At 46.9% G+C, this 16,364-nt stretch overlaps 1 protein-coding gene across 1 annotated transcript in view; it reads left to right on the top strand.

The window, feature by feature from the left end:
* The window catches only part of ADGRL3 (adhesion G protein-coupled receptor L3), a 604,084-nt gene that overhangs the window by 378,090 nt on the left and 209,630 nt on the right, over positions 1-16,364 (top strand). Inside the window, exons 14-17 of the mRNA XM_066574505.1 lie at positions 5,893-6,015; positions 7,700-7,908; positions 12,621-12,797; positions 15,861-16,070. Of these exons, the coding sequence (XP_066430602.1) occupies positions 5,893-6,015; positions 7,700-7,908; positions 12,621-12,797; positions 15,861-16,070 (719 nt within the window). The remainder of the gene's footprint in view (positions 1-5,892; positions 6,016-7,699; positions 7,909-12,620; positions 12,798-15,860; positions 16,071-16,364) is intronic.

The raw sequence follows: 16,364 nt of genomic DNA, 5'->3' as shown, positions 1-16,364 counted from the left end.
TTTTTTCCTATTTTGCACCATTTTTGCCGTCACATGACTTCTCTTACTTGCTGTATTGTGTAGACTGTCAGACAAGCATTCTTGCAGCAGGGAAACGTATTATTACATGACGGCCGTTCAAACCCTCACGGACAAGAGCACACAATGTCTGCCACAATGGGAGCCGCAGCTTTCTGTCACGCCTTTCGTCATGAGGGGCAAAAAAAATTCTGGTTATTCTGGTAAAATGATGAAAGCCACTGTGTATCTCAATGGAGGGGGGCGGGGGAGCGAGAGGAAAGAAATCTACTGCACTGCCCCGCCCCCTGCTGGCAGCTCTATGAGCGAGACAGCTCTGCTAGCTCCCATGTGACAGCACGGGAGTCAGGAAACACAGGTGCGAGTGTCGGGCATCGTTTGCCCCGACATTCATCCGGTGTAAATGGAACCATACTGAGAACAATCACATCTTACAATCTGGGAATTACAAGAATTGTGTGCCTTGCAGAGCGCAGCCCTCCGGCCGGCCGCACACGGGCCTAAGCGCATTTACATGCAAATTAGCAAAATGGGTGTTGTGTGCATATGTTAGTGCACACAAGTACACAGGCGTTCTCCCTTTGATTTCAATGGCCAATCAGGTTACATATAGGCTAAGTGATGCATGATACGCACCGAAATAGGACATGCTGCTTTTTGTTTTTGCGCAGCAGACAGCAAAAAACGCACGTGACCAGACAATGGGTTTAATGCATTGTCTATTGCTATAAGCGAGGCGTGCGTGTCTGGGCATTGTGCAGAGCCTGCTCTAATGCACACGCAACATCCCCCAGCCTGATATAAAAGGCTATTTAGCCTAATGAGGCCCAGATGTGTTCTTTTTAGGGCGGTTTTGCGCAAATGCAGACCTAAAAGCCACGGAATAGTGCAATAAACTGCTCAATGTCGCCAGGAAATCAGCACCAGGGACTTATTAAGGCTGCGCTGCCATTTACATTACGTCGTCCCCAACAGCGCAAAAAATCTAGTAAAATGCGCAGATACGCACGCAGTAGCGCTACCTTCAATGCGCAAAAGGTTGTGCTATCACGTGCATTTTTGTGCTTGTGAATAAGCAACACAGAAGCATATTTCAGCCTCGCAGATGTGCTGCACATTCACGGACTGAGGTACGCAGACGTATGGTGAATGCACCCTGAGAGATAAGCAGAAGCTGCAGGAATGTGACAAGCAATGTCTGCATGCAAATAAAAGTGATAATCCCATGGGTGCTGTGACAACTGTGGGGGGGGGGGGGGGGGTCAGCTCAAGGGGATCGCCAAGATGGTTGGCGTAAATATGGACAACACAATGGATTTCCAGCTTAAATTGGTCGCACCAACCTTTATCGCTTCACATGGCACAGCAATTCACATCAGACAGTACAGGGATATAAAGGATATAAAATCCTAGATTGGTAGAGTTAGAAGGGTCCTCCGGGGTCATCAGGTCCAACCCCCTGCTCAGTGCAGGATCACTACATCATCCCCGACAGATGTCTGTCCACCTCTGAAGACTTCCATTGAAGGAGAACTCCCCACCTCCCGTGGCAACCTGTTCCACTCATTGATCCCCTCACTGTCTAATATCTAATCTGTGTCTCCTCCCTTTCAGTTTCATCCCATTGCTTCTAGCCTTTCCCTGTACAGATGAGAATAGGGCTGATCCCCCTGCACTGTGACAGCCCTTCAGATATTTGTAGACTGCTATTAAGTCTCCTCTCAGCCTTCTCTTCTGCTAAATATTCCCAGATCCTTTAACCGTTCCTCATAGGACATGATTTGCAGACCGCTCACCATCTTGGTAACTCTTCTCTGAACTTGCTGCAGTCTGTCGATGTCTTGTATAAAGTGGGGTGCCCAGAACTGGACCCAGTATTCCAGATGAGGTCTGACTAAGGAAGAGCAGAGGGGATAATGACCTCACGTGATCTAGACTCTATGCTTCTCTTAATACATCCCAGAATTGTGTTTGCCTTTTTGGCTGCTGCATCACATTGTTAGCTCATGTTCAGTCTATGATCTAGTAGTATACCCAAGTCTTTTTCACATCTGCTACAGCTTAGCCCAATTCCGCTCATTCTGCATGTGCTTTTTTCATTCTTCTGTGCAGGTGAACTGGCTGACTTGTAGACATACTGTGCGTTTTTCTGCGGCACTACTCATTCACATGAGTGGGGAAATCACTCCGCCTTGATTTAAATGGCTATTTAGCCAAACGAGGTGCTGTGTGCATGCATATTGTGCATACCCACGAGTACATATGTGCATGTTTGCGCACCTCCTATAGACTCCTATGGGCCTCTTTGGCACAAAATGTAGGCTGCGTGCAAAAAACAGAGATGAGAATGAACTCATTGAAATCAATGACTTCTCTTCTTTGCTTCTCTTCTTTTTGCCTGTCCACGGGGCCCTTATTGAAATCAATGATTACCGCAGCGTTTTGAATGTTTTGCTTACGGTCTTTTTTGAAACGGCCCTGTGCTTTTTATAACGACGGAGGTAATATCATAGGTTGTGATAAGCCCCGCCCCTGACCACACCCTTCAGTCCCGCTTTGACCCTGGGAAAATCCGGTCACCTTATTTAGGATGCTCCCCAGAGTTATTTCTTCCAGTTCCTCAGCTACAACATGTTTGCTGCTCCGGCCGGTCAGCATCTCTGCTTACAGTCCAACACCTTTTAGTGAATTTTCTTGGACTACCCACGGCTGAAGAAAACGCTAGAGTGGTGGAAGCCTAAAAGTCTGAGGGTTTTATTGTCTGGAGGTTGATGTTAGTTCAGAGACCTGGCTCTCCGGTTACTCCTGCACCAGATCTCTTAGAGATGCACAATTACTGATGATGATCACACCGCTCCTGTCACACGGGTATAATAGAGGAGATCACAGCTCATCCTCCTGACTGCATACTTATGGGTCATAGCGTATTTAGGTGAATATAGACGATAATGATGATTAAACTGTCCCTCCTGCAGATAGAATGGTATAAGCCTGGCTAATGCTGGACTCATTGCATTATGGGATAATTATGAAACTGAAAGTACGATGTTTAGGAGTTTATTATAAGAAATCTGCATTCATTAATTGGAGATCCTTGGTCTGTGGGGTTGGCGACTCCGAATGCCTGGATAGATTTTTGGTGTCTCAGTTGCAACAGTTGAAGGGGGGAAGGAAAAAGAACCAGGGTGGGGGGGAATGGCAGATTAGTTCCTAAAATGATAGGTTGCAGCCCCCTATAATGGTGGGTGAGAGAGGGGGAAAGAGGAGAAAAGGGACGACATCCGACTACCATGTGAATAGTAACAGTCTGGAATGAATGGAAGCAGATTTTACAACTAGATGGATTTGCTATGTCCAGCCCCTTGGAGGAACACTAAGTGGCCAGAATGTTTTTTAGTTGGAGGCCTTTTGGCCGTGGGAGTACAGAGGGGTACGAGCTACATTCTGGGGGGCTCTTTGTTGTATTGGACAATTTAGAGAGCTTTATGATGTCATTCTTTCAGTTACCACATGCTTTGGCTCCTCTGGCCGGCCGGTATCTGTGCTTGCAGTCCAACCCCTTCTGGGGAGTTTTCTTGGGTGTTCTGGAGCTCCGAGGGGTGTAATATCTGATCTATATGGGCGGAGGCTTTCTTACTATTTACAGCAATTCCCAACAAAGAGAACTGGGAAGAAGATCTCCACATATTAGTGAAGATCAACGGGCCGTAGTGTTGTGTATGATTCCAACGGTATCTCTATCTGAAGGTCAGCAAGTATCACTATTGGATTTAGTGCAGAGAGTTTATCGGGCCCCATTAGGGTTGTATAACATGGGTATTAGATTAGACTCCGACTGTCCCAAATGTTACACGGATGGTGCAGATGTGATGCATATGGTCTGGGATTGTGTAAAACTGCAGGTATTTTGGAACAGGGCATTAGAGATGATATATATCCAGTTGATATTGGTCTTAGTCCTAAAACTTGTCTACTGGGTGTAGATGATGGGCTGATCGGCATAGTATCCTGGGAACTCAGAGCGCATTGCACCAGACGCGGAAGCTGATTACTGCCTGTTGGTGCAGCCCACCCCCCGGCGAACTCTAGATTTAGTCACAAAGATAAGAGAGGTTGTATCCTTGGAGGGGGAATATATCAAAAAGAGGCAGTTTGACTAATTTTGAGGAAGTTTGGGGAAGACGGGCTGATAGATATGTATGATGGATAGTTGACATCGAGCGCTGGTTGTATGGAGGAATCATAGAAAAGCTGATGGGGTTTGGAGAGTGAAAAGGGTGGAACTTCTTCTTTTTTCTTTTTGTGTCTATATATTTTTTCGGAGGACGCAATTCTTGCTGTGTGCGAGGAGCTGGTCACGGCCTCGGAGACAGTGGGGTAGAGTTTGGGCCTTGTCACGGTGGCTCTACCGTCTCCCATCCGAAGGGTAACCGGTGACACGTCTAAGGGCTTAGGGCAGGTTAATAAAAGGAAACCCCGATATTGGATAACCTTTGTCACTGTTGCCACGGGTGACGCCACCGTTTCTTCTGCAGCGGGCAATTCCTAGATGGTGGTGTAAATCCTCTCTTGCGCAGCTTCCGTGGGGGGATTCCTGGTTGTCGGAGTAAATCCACACACACGGGTACTGTTTAAGCCACGGCCTCTGGAAACGGACGGGCAACCAGTTGCTTTACTCAACTTTATCAACAAATACAGTTCAGCAGTTTCTTGGACCGGCGGTGTGACAGGGAGGATTCACGGGAGGTGAGGAGAAGCCACAGTAATCTGTAGGTCCTGGCCCGGGACCACGCTCTATTCTCTCTCCCAATATCTACCAGTCCCCACTCACGGTCAGGTTCACGCTGCCGAACTCCTGGGGGTAGTAGTCCCCACCAGTCATTAGGCTGTTCTCCCTGCCTCTTCCATTCTGAACTGCACAGGTTGAAGGTCCCTGTGTGGAACTTCTGAAGACCTCTTTGCCGCAGGTCCAGAAGACCTCTCTCAGCACTCAGAACAGAAGCCCCGTGCACTCGCCTTGCAAGCACATATATCTCACAAGGTCACATGACAAACAGATACATGTTCGATACAGTCAGCTCCCATACTAGACAGTTAACTCATTCAGTGCTGCAGCTAGGCAATGCCCACCGAAGACACTGACAAGACAAATGCCTGCCTACAGCTATGGAGGGGCCCCGCTGTACGGGGCCACTACATTCTGATCTGCTTACATGTAGTGAGGATGGATTGTATTGTCTGGATGGGTGATATGTTCTGCGTGTATCTTGCTTGTGCGTTTATTAGGCCTCATTCACACGAGCGTATGTGTTTGCCGTAGAACCGCGTGAATGAAGAAATGCTGCAATCGAGTCCTGATCTTAGTTAGCGTTCTCTTGTTCATTCACACGGGGAACTGTGGCAAAATACGCTGCTGCCCGGTGGAAATCCTCGGAATGACTGCTAATGATTAAATAGCGGCAGCTGTATTTTTTTCCTGGTGTTGGTCGCAGCTAAACTCCCCCCCCCCCTACCTTTTTGTTCAGCACCTATAGGAGTCTATGGGAGCCCCCAGCGTACCTCGGCAAAAAATAGGGCAGGACCCGTCTCTTCAGACAGCCTGCAAAATCAGCCACCGAAAATTGCGCCATTTGTGACGGCGCAATGTTGTTTACAAAAATCCCCATTGTGAATGAATGGACTGGAATCCGATGCTTCACATGGCGCCATGTTTGCTCGCAGCTCCCATTGCTACGTGTATATATATATATACGCTCCTGTGAATGAGGCCAGAACATCCGTGATGTCTACAAAGTCTTACAATTCCCAATAATCGCTGATCTTGGGTTATAAATCATGAAAGTGGATTCTGAATTTGTCTTATTTTTGTTCCAGAGCTGGAGGTTGCGAGATTAAGTACAGACGTGAATCTGGAGGACCTGCACTTCCCACAGAACACCGGATATGGAAGCGCCATTCAACTCTCCTCCACGACACTGAGACAAAACGGACGCAATGGTAAATAAAACTTGCACCATTTTCTTTGTAATCGCTGCAGATCGAGGAGCGGCCCGACGGGCGCGGCCGTCACTGCGCTGTCCGATTCCCATTTTGCCTCATTTGCTGAGTTGTGTAATTTGTTGTAAGGACTCGAGGCCGTCACACCACGTAGCTGCGTAGTGGGCGTGGCCTATTTACGTATGCATAAACGCACATGAGCGCGCTCCCACTCACTGAAATGGGAATTAGTTCAATATGTGCTATTTGTGTGCATAAATGTGCAGGAAGATAGAGCGAGCGCAAGCAAGGTGTGCGCCAAAATACCTGCCTGTGTATGAACCCACGGAAATCAATGGATTGTATTCACTGTGCATCGTGCGCACACAGAATGCAGCGCAGACACGTTGGTGTGACACGGGCCGGAGCTGGCCGCACATGGGCGGATTGTCACAGGATATTTTGTACTATGATTAAGGCTCATTTTTTTCAAAGCCGCCTTGCATCACTTCTGCTATCAGCCGCGGCGCATTGTTTCCAGTGGGAGACCTTGCATCGCAGGAACTTAGCACGTGGAGAGCGGCTGCCGCGGCCCTGTTGAGGACAATGGGAGGCGTGATGTGAGCGCACGCACAAGATAGAACACGTCACGATTTGTTTCCTGCATCACATCATGGTGCCCTGCGGGAAAACATCGCTCATGTTATGACCCCATTCAAAACACTGAAGGTCATATTTGTGCGTCTCACAACGTACAAACCTCGTGCCATTTTCCTGCCCGTGTGAAGGCGGCCTGAGGACAACATGCTTGCCTGAAATGCTTGAGAAAGACGCAGAATGTGTGGAAACGCGTTGCATGATGTATCTATGGATCCTATTGCTGAGCCGCAGCTGTTACCGCCTTACGTCCTCCGAGACGCCAGGAGGATCTTAATTTTTTCTACTTGAAATGTGACGTCAAGATGTGAGATTGCCTTTTAATGTAGTGACTTTCACATGTTGTAGGTCGTGTCCGTGACTAGAGCAGGCAGTTCTGTCTCTGTAATCGTGTGGCGATGAGATCTCATCTCGCTCTCAGTTTTTGTCCTGTTTCCCCAACATAGAGGCCAAAACGGGACACTTTTACTATATTAAAAGGCAATTTCAAATCCCAATGTCCCAGAAGAACTTGGAGTCCAAGTTTATAACAACCTTTGACTCGCCAGACCGGAATGAACCTCGGCGTGGGCTTCTTGTATCAGGGGAGAATATGAAAAATCTATACAAGAGATAACACGCTGGCCTGGTGACCCCCTAACACTAATCTAGGGACCACAAAACTGTCACATTCCTATCAGTGGACTGATTAAGTATTTACTCCTCTGCTCATCCTGTTCTGGGGTTGTTTTATGTGCAATTAGTCACATCATGTCTGCGCCTTGTCATATGTATGAGTGTATATATATGTATGCTTCTTCAGATCTATTCCCCTAGCCTGGGGAAGAACCCTGAGAGGTTGGAAAGCTGCCGTAACATCATGTTGGCCAGGGAGGGGGCGAAGTGCAGCGATATATACTTCAGAAACACTTTATTTCTCTTCTACAAACTTAACTAATTGAACAAAGCCCAATCTTAGGCCGGACCCGTTGTAGACCGGCGGCCGCCGCTGTCCACAATCTTCACTTTCTGCATTGTAACTATTCTGGTTTTGTTCTTTACCTTCCAGGTGAAATCCGAGTTGCGTTCGTCCTGTACAATAACCTGGGGCGCTATCTGTCCACGGAGAACGCCAGCATAAAGCTGGGAGTGGAGGCTCTGACTACGAATCATACGCTTGTGGTGAATTCTCCCATCATCACCGCAGCGGTATATAAAGAATCCAGCAGCAAGCTATACCTGACGGAGCCGGTCATGTTCACTGTCAAACACATTAGGGTGAGTGCCGGGGTTATCTTACAGAAAGCATGAACGGGGGAAGGAGAAGGGTTATATCCAAAAAGACGTATGAGACTAACCTCTTCAGCTCGCCCCAAGCCCAAATAATGAAAAACTAAAAGAAGCCACGCATCTCAAAATGTCGCAATGGAAAATATATTTACACAAGATAGAAATTCAAAGTCTACAAATGCGGCTGTTGATCCAATTCCAATGCGGCTGTTGATCCAATTCCAATGCGGCTGTTGACCCAATTCCAATGTGGCTGTTTACCCAATTCCAATGGGGCTGTTTACCCAATTCCAATGGGGCTGTTTACCCAATTCCAATGGGGCTGTTTACCCAATTCCAATGGGGCTGTTTACCCAATTCCAATGGGGCTGTTTACCCAATTCCAATGCGGCTGTTTACCCAACTCCAATGCAGCTGTTGAGGTTCTTTCACGTCTCCTTGAATTTGCAACCAAATTTGCCACCGTGGAAATCCACAGCCAAATGTCTAAATCCAGATGTTGATGTGGATCGCAGGCAATATTAGCCACTCAGCTCTGCATGTTAGACGTACAGACAGCGGGGCAGGCTGGCAGCCCACGAGCCCTCGTTGTGTTCCGATAAATTTTTCATAAGACGCTACTGCTGCAGCGATGGCCACCTTAGTCACATGGGCCCGTGCCCGTCTCTATTCAAAGTGGAAACCCGTTAATTGTTTATATGCTCTAGAGATCTGTGGATGACATCTTCAAGGTCTGGTCCGGTCCTCAGACGGAGGAGGTTGTCCGGCATTAATGATCTGTATATGAAATTCATTTCTCAGTTCAGAGAAGTACAAAGAGAATTTCTTGAGGACTGTAGACAATGTTAAGATACTGTGTGTGTGTATATATATATATATATATATACACACACACACACACAGGTACTTCAGGTTACAGGAAACCAACTGCAGCTAATTTGTAGCCCCATTATTCGGGCGGTCCTTCCCGTCACACCGGGCTGTTTGGATGCAGTAAACGCTGTTTACGATTGGTGGTAATAGCCCAGTGGTTCTCTTATTCACCGGGGCTGGCAGAGAATCAGAAGGAGACCAGTCGCTAATAGACTTGTAGACACAGCGGCAGCCTACAAGACGTTAGAGACAAGCTACCAAGTATAGAGACCAAGTGGTTGCAAAAATATATATCCCATAAGGAAACAGTAGATATAGTCACTGCTCTTACTGCAATGTGATCCTGAAGCTATAATGGGCCTTCAGGTCGTTCCTCATGTTGGTAAAGATTCCATTAGTTGTAAGAACGATTTTGTTGTCTATGTAGTTCTTTCCCTGCTGCTTCTGTACAGGAAGACACATGATGTCTGCGCTCTGAGAGCATAGTGAGCTTATTTCAGCTGGCATAGGATCACCACAGCTATGCCAACACATCCAATGGGTCCAATGCAGATGTATAGAGGCAGTGAAAGTCTCAGAGCTGGTGGTGACCGACAAAGGCTATTGTGGAGAAGAGCCGGACCAATCATACGTACCCATGGGTGCTCAAGGACTGAATGACCGGAATGACTTACGTGTCCCTGTGGGATCTGATGGAGTCACTAATTACAGTAATCACACCAATTCCTATGTGTAGGGCCAGAGAAGTGTAATGGGTCGCGGGTCGGGCACTTGGGTTCTTTTAGGATATGAAGCGGAATAAGAAGTGGGAAGTAAAAATACATTTGCTTGAGAAGAGATGGGATGGAACAGTTCACACCAATGAAACGCATAATATGGCTAGTTAAAACTGGCAATTGACTACCAGCAACTGGCACTTCTCTGTCCAACTCCAAACGCAACAATTGCTTCATGTTAATGCAGGGTATCATACGAAGGTTATCATAGAAATCAAAGACATCACCTTAGCATCTTGTAAAATGCTAACGAAGTCCACAACTTGGTGGCCACGAATGACAACGTCAAAACAGTACATTAGCCATAGTCCTTTTGAGGAGATACTCCCATAACTCATCTCAGTCCATAGGCCATCAGGCCTTTGCGAGCCGTATAATCCAAGAAGCATTTGTCCCTATTAGCGCGCTCACACCAGCTGCTTGGAGACCGTTTTTTTACTTCTGCCAGCTGGGTGCCAGTTGTATAGCTCGGGAGAGTCTTCCTTGTAAGCTTTGTAGCAGTGGGGTCTTGACCTGCCTACTTCCCTCCTGGATGGTCACAGTGATTCCCTGTCTGTAATGGACAAGCAGCTCTTGAAGCCAATTAGCCCATTGCGGTAAAAGAATTCCTTCCCAACTCCATAATGGCAGTCAGAATAATTCCTGGATCAACATTTGATAGTTCCGACCTGACTCCACGATCCGGATCACCAACGCTGCTGGTCACCCAATGTCTAGATCCTGTAATATCGTAGCGCTCTAGAAAGACATCTAGTCCCTCTTAAGCTCCTCTATGGATTCTGCCATCACCACGTCCTCAGGCAGAGAGTTCCACAGTCTCACTGCTCTTACAGTAAAGAACCCCCTTCTGTGTTGGTGATGAAACCTGCATTCTTCTAATCGTAGCGGATGCCCTCTTGTTACCGTCGCAGTCCTGGGTATAAACAGATCCTGGAGAGATCCTTGTATCATCCCCTTTGTACTAATGATCTTGTATTATTTCATATCATCTACAAATATTGATATATTACTGTGCAGCCCCTCTATCAGGTCGTTGATAAATATATTGAACAGAATGGGGCCTAATACTGAACCCTGTGGCCCCCACTAGCGACGGGGGCCCAATCTGACTACGAGCCATTTATAACCCCCCTGTGCTTTCTATCTCTGAGCCAGTTCTTTACCCAGATACACACGTTTTCACCCAATCCGAGCTTCTCATTTTATATATCAGCCTCTTATGCGGCACGGTGTCAAATGCTTCAGAGAAGTCCAGAAATACGAGATGAATAGAGTCTGTTAATATGTTACCATGTATGTTACTAAGAAGGGGGTGAAGCATCTATCAAGGGGCAGTGACAAGGGCGGGTGGTCCTGCCTTTCTATACACAATTCCCGCCCCCCCCCCCCTTTTTTTCTTCTCTTTGTCTGGATTTTTTTCTCTTTTATTGGGTGCGGCGAATGTCCACTGTTCTCAACCATCATGATGCAACATTCATTTGCATATAACATCTTAATACATGGCTTTTGGTTCCTAACAGCAGTTATCCAGCACTGTACATACAGACGCATGTACTAGTAATTCCCATCATTCTCAATGACATTTTGCAGCTTCCAAGCATTTCTAAATCAAGGTGGCCAAGTTGGCAATCGCTTCGGCCATTCTACTTCACACAGGTATTTTCACCTTTTGTTGTCCAATTTCACATTACTAACTTTACAATACAGTTTATGGAAGATTTTTAGCATGCATTCAAGTGGCGATTGTGAGATCGCGCCGCCCACTCTTGGCTGGTATTATTTTCCCTATGCACTGAAAACAATCATCCAGTTGTACACAGTGTTTTTCCGTTGGACTGTTACTACTGTATAATACAGGTTTGTTTTTTGCTGGACTGTAAACCATGCTATACTTAAAGACAAAGCGTCTTCCCTTCCAAAATTCGATGAACGTACTAAGGTTTGTCTGGGACGTGATCAAGATCCCCATCTATCCCTATGGGATATGTTGTTTACCTACCATTATCTCAGACTAATTTCCAACACTTACTTGACAGGGCATATCTCACAATCACATATTACTTCACAACTTCAGAATATATTTCAGGACCCGGGTTCTTATCTTTTCAGCTGAATTGAAAACTTCCCCATATACCATCCACTTCTTATGTCCCTTTTGGGTTCTTTTCACTTAGTGTGAAAGTTTAGACACGACAGGCTCTGGAGGATTTTCCATTTCTCCCAGAACCTTTCTGTCCTGACCTGCAGACAAGAGCAGATGCAAAAATGCAATCTCCATCAGATATCCCAGCTGACAAGCCCCCATTGGATGTACGATGAGACACCTGATGAGATACCCAGGACGTAGGAAGCGAACAAAGATTTATTTGTGTCAACACAATGTAGTTAGAGGGAACCATGTGTTCACAAATTGCTGACCGGGTTATTACATCACATCCAACTGTTTATATATCGAGTAGGGCGGCTTATTAGGAGCTAACACTTACTGGTTCATCTTTACACAAAGACCCGGAAACATGTTTTTACTTTCACTTAGCTACTTCCACTTTAGCAAATTTAGGAAAGAGAGGGGTAGAGAGTGTGAGTAAAGGGAGGAGGGTTAGTGGGTGAATTCCAGTGCTAGGCTCCTGGTATCTGATTACACAGTGTATCTTAGCTACAGCCAGTATCACACAGGAGAAGATTAAATACACAGCAGAGCAGACTGCATGTACAGACAACTATGTTTCAAGAGGAAGGTAAGCTAATGAGGCTCAAATTAGTATACAGTAGCTAAATTTTATTTAGTATACAACAATATATAATATGTTCCAGCCTTTGGGCTGATAACAGAGAAACAATAGCTTATAAGTCCTCCTACCACATCAGCATCCAGACCAGCACTCTTCAAAGCTTTTGAAATGGCATGTCAAGTTTCTTAAAAGTGCAGCTACTCTTTAAATAACAGAGCAGAGGTGCAAAACTGTTCAGAGGTACTGAGGTTAGAGTATTCGAGTTACTGGACTCTAACAACGCTGGAGTTACACTTTAATGTTGCCTCTTGTTTTGCAGGACTCTGAAGACTTTTTTAATCCTAATTGCTCCTTCTGGAGTTATTCAAAAGCCAACCTGTCTGGTCATTGGTCAACTCAAGGCTGCAGACTAATAGCAACCAATAAAACACATACGAAGTGCACTTGTAATCACCTGACTAACTTTGCTGTGCTCATGGCTCATGTTACACTTAAGGTAAGTTCTACTCCTTGTTATAACAGCATGCTTGGCTAAGACTTTTATTAAAGAAACCGTTTTAAGAAATGTTCCTAGAAGTGTTGCTATAGAAACAATATTTATGGGAACCCCAAGTATAGGCTTACCTTATACATTTCAGTTATGTGTTTCTCACTAAAGTCAATGGAAGAGTAAAGGAGTGGGAGGGGGGTCCTTACTGCCTAGATTTGCTATCCTGAACAGAAGCGCTTGAATGTTTGACCTCCCTTCTATCACCTTTTCATGTCCATAACTTGTGGACCAACTCTTTGCCCTTATGTTAATAATGAAGGCGGGTCCTGCACCAGTTCTTAACTGAAGAAGCAAAAGAGATGAGGCCAGGCCGGGGTGGGCTCTCCGCAAGGCCCCCATGGTAGCTGCATGGCATATATTCTATGCAACATAACCTGACATTTGGACTGTGCTTACTTTTCACTTGCCATGACATTTTTGATACAAGGCCTTTGCAGAAAGGCTTTAAATGGTCCTTGATGTTTCAGACGTCTTGCACTAATGTGATAACTGATGTGATACCTTGCAAAACTGCTAATGACTTAATTTACCTAAAATGCCTTATGTGCTGCAAATCCCTCCGCAGTGATGGCCACTAGGGGTCTCCCTTAATTCTAATTTGCTCTCTACTTCCTGTTGCCATGTGATGCCTGTCTCTAGCAACAGAGATAACAGGAAGTAGAGGAAGGTGATGACTCATGCAGCCCATAGAAGTCAATGGAGGAGGGAGAGAAGTAGGGATACACATAGATGTGCTGCTACAACTAATGGGGAGTTGTTAACTGTGTGATAGCCACTAGAATAATACCCACATTGATGGCTCAGTACTTCTCAAATGTCCTCTTTGATTAAGTTATTCATCCGTCTGCTAGATAGGAGTGGATTGGGAACCCAAAGTGTCCTGGGGGGAAAAAATACAATTTGGCCTCATGTTGTTGGTGAACTTAAATTGGCAGCAAGTGGGGCGAACACAAGTAGGCAGGGGTCAGCAAACCATGTTAGGTTGGGTAGGAGAAGCCTATGCAGCCAGCTCTGTGCCAGCGAAGGTTCTACAAAGCACAGGATATGATAGAACTGCAGGCGGACATTAAGGTGACAGCTTTTTTTAACCACTTAGTTTCCATGACATAAATGAACATCATAGATTGGCTTAATCCTCTCGTAGCATCTAGGTGGTTCAACAGAGAGAAGGGACACTTTGTAAGGACCAAGTAATACCACCACATCACCATCACATATGACCACCACATAGTGATGGAATAATGCTGCAGTACTGGTACTGAAGAATAAAACTACCTATAACAACACTATAAGAGGGCCGAATACTCCCCCTAAACGGTGATCACACATTACCGTCATACTCTTACTGAAGAGTAGTATATAAAGACCAGTATTACCGCTATATAGTTGTAGATACCAGCTTCTCACAGACACTCTGCAGATCATACAAGTGATTACAGGTGACAATAAACCCTGACTGGATTTGTTCACTTCCCTTTCTTTTCTATCTGGTCCAGACTGCCATGACCGCAGTCACCAATCCCTGACCACAGACTCTGGGGCCAGGGATTGGCTGCAACGGGTCACGTGCTGCAGCACATGATCACACAACCTGAAGTCAAGCAAATCAATAGCAGGCTGGAGAAAAGCAATGGAAGAGTGAAAGAGGTGAGTCCATTTTTCTTATTTTATAGTCTCCATGCAGTAAGTGCAGCCCATCAGCGCTGAGACGTTGGTCAGGTAGCAGACTCCAGGGCCTGAGCAGTATACAGAACAGAGCAAGAGAGCGCGGAAAGATCCTAGCTGGAGCCACTCCTCCGACTGCAGGAGAGCGCAGGAAGATCCTAGCTGGAGCCAGTCCTCTGACTGCAGGAGAGCGCAGGAAGATCCTAGCTGGAGCCACTCCTCCGACTGCAGGAGAGAGCAGGAAGATCCCAGCTGGAGCCAGACATCCGACTGCAGAAGAGCGCAGGAAGATCCTAGCTGGAGCCAGTCCTCCGACTGCCGGAGAGCGCTGAAAGAGCCTAGCTGGAGCCAGTCCTCCGACTGCAGGAGAGCGCAGGAAGATCCTAGCTGGAGCCAGTCCTCCGACTGCCGGAGAGCGCTGAAAGAGACTAGCTGGAGCCAGTCCTCCGACTGCAGGAGAGTGCAGGAAGATCCCAGCTGGAGCCAGTCCTCCGACTGCAGGAGAGCGCAGGAAGATCCTAGCTGGAGCCAGTCCTCCGACTGCAGGAGAACACAGGAAGGTCCTAGCTGGAGCCAGTCCTCCGACTGCAGGAGAGCGCAAGAGGATCCTAGCTGGAGCCAGTCCTCCGACTGCCGGAGAGCGCTGAAAGATCCTAGCTGGAGCCAGTCCTCCGACTGCAGGAGAACACAGGAAGGTCCTAGCTGGAGCCAGTCCTCCGACTGCAGGAGAGGGCAGGAAGGTCCTAGCTGGAGCCAGTCCTCCGTCTGCAGGAGAGGGCAGGAAGATCCTAGCTGGAGCCAGAACTCCGGCTGCAGGAGAGAGCAGGAAGATCCTAGCTGGAGCCAATCCTCCGACTGCAGGAGAGCGCAGGAAGATCCCGGCTGAAGCCAGACTGGTGGCAGAGCCATGTCAGTAAGCACATAGATTGATGGCAGACCCATGTCAGTAAGCACATAGATTGATGGCAGACCCATGTCAGTAAGCACATAGATTGGCGGCAGAGCCATGTCAGTAAGCACATAGATTGATGGCAGACCCATGTCAGTAAGCACATAGATTGGGGGCAGAGCCATGTCAGTAAGCACATCGATTGATGGCAGACCCATGTCAGTAAGCACATAGATTGGGGGCAGAGCCATGTCAGTAAGCACATCGATTGATGGCAGAGCCATGTCAGTAAGCACATCGATTAATTGCAGACCCATGTCAGTAAGCACATCGATTGATGGCAGACCCATGTTAGTAAGCACATAGACTGGTGGCAGAGCCATGTCAGTGAGCACATCGATTAATGGCAGACCCATGTCAGTAAGCAGATATATCTCCCTTTTCTTGTTTTTCAGCACACCGATATGAACCATGACCTTCTGCTGAACGTTATCACCTGGGTCGGGATCCTGCTTTCTCTCGTCTGTCTCCTGATGTGTATTTTTACTTTCTGCTTCTTCCGTGGCCTCCAAAATGATCGGAACACAATCCATAAAAACCTTTGTATCAGTCTCTTTGTGGCAGAACTGCTGTTTTTAATTGGAATCAACCGCACCGACCAGCCGGTAAGTCCTCCTCGGCATTCGTTATATTACCACTAACGACAACATCCTTCTCTTCACCTAAATCCATTGTAATGCGTGAAGTATAATAAGGCCGGCGCACACCAACCGCTCGGATCCTGCATGTGGGAGGTCCACCGCGGATTCTGGCTGCGCCCCCAGCCAGAGACCCTGCATACGGCACTTGCATGTATAGCGAATGACCGCAGCGGCTCGCAGGCGGCCATGTTCAGTACAGGGTTTTGTTTGTATTTCCCGTGTCATCGCTTAGCGATACTATATACCCGCAGCCCATAA

The sequence above is a fragment of the Eleutherodactylus coqui genome, chromosome 7, assembly GCF_035609145.1.
Source record: "Eleutherodactylus coqui strain aEleCoq1 chromosome 7, aEleCoq1.hap1, whole genome shotgun sequence".
Classification (NCBI taxonomy): domain Eukaryota; kingdom Metazoa; phylum Chordata; class Amphibia; order Anura; family Eleutherodactylidae; genus Eleutherodactylus; species Eleutherodactylus coqui.
Note: the sequence above shows the minus strand (reverse complement) of the source record. Positions and strands in the feature narration are given on the sequence as shown.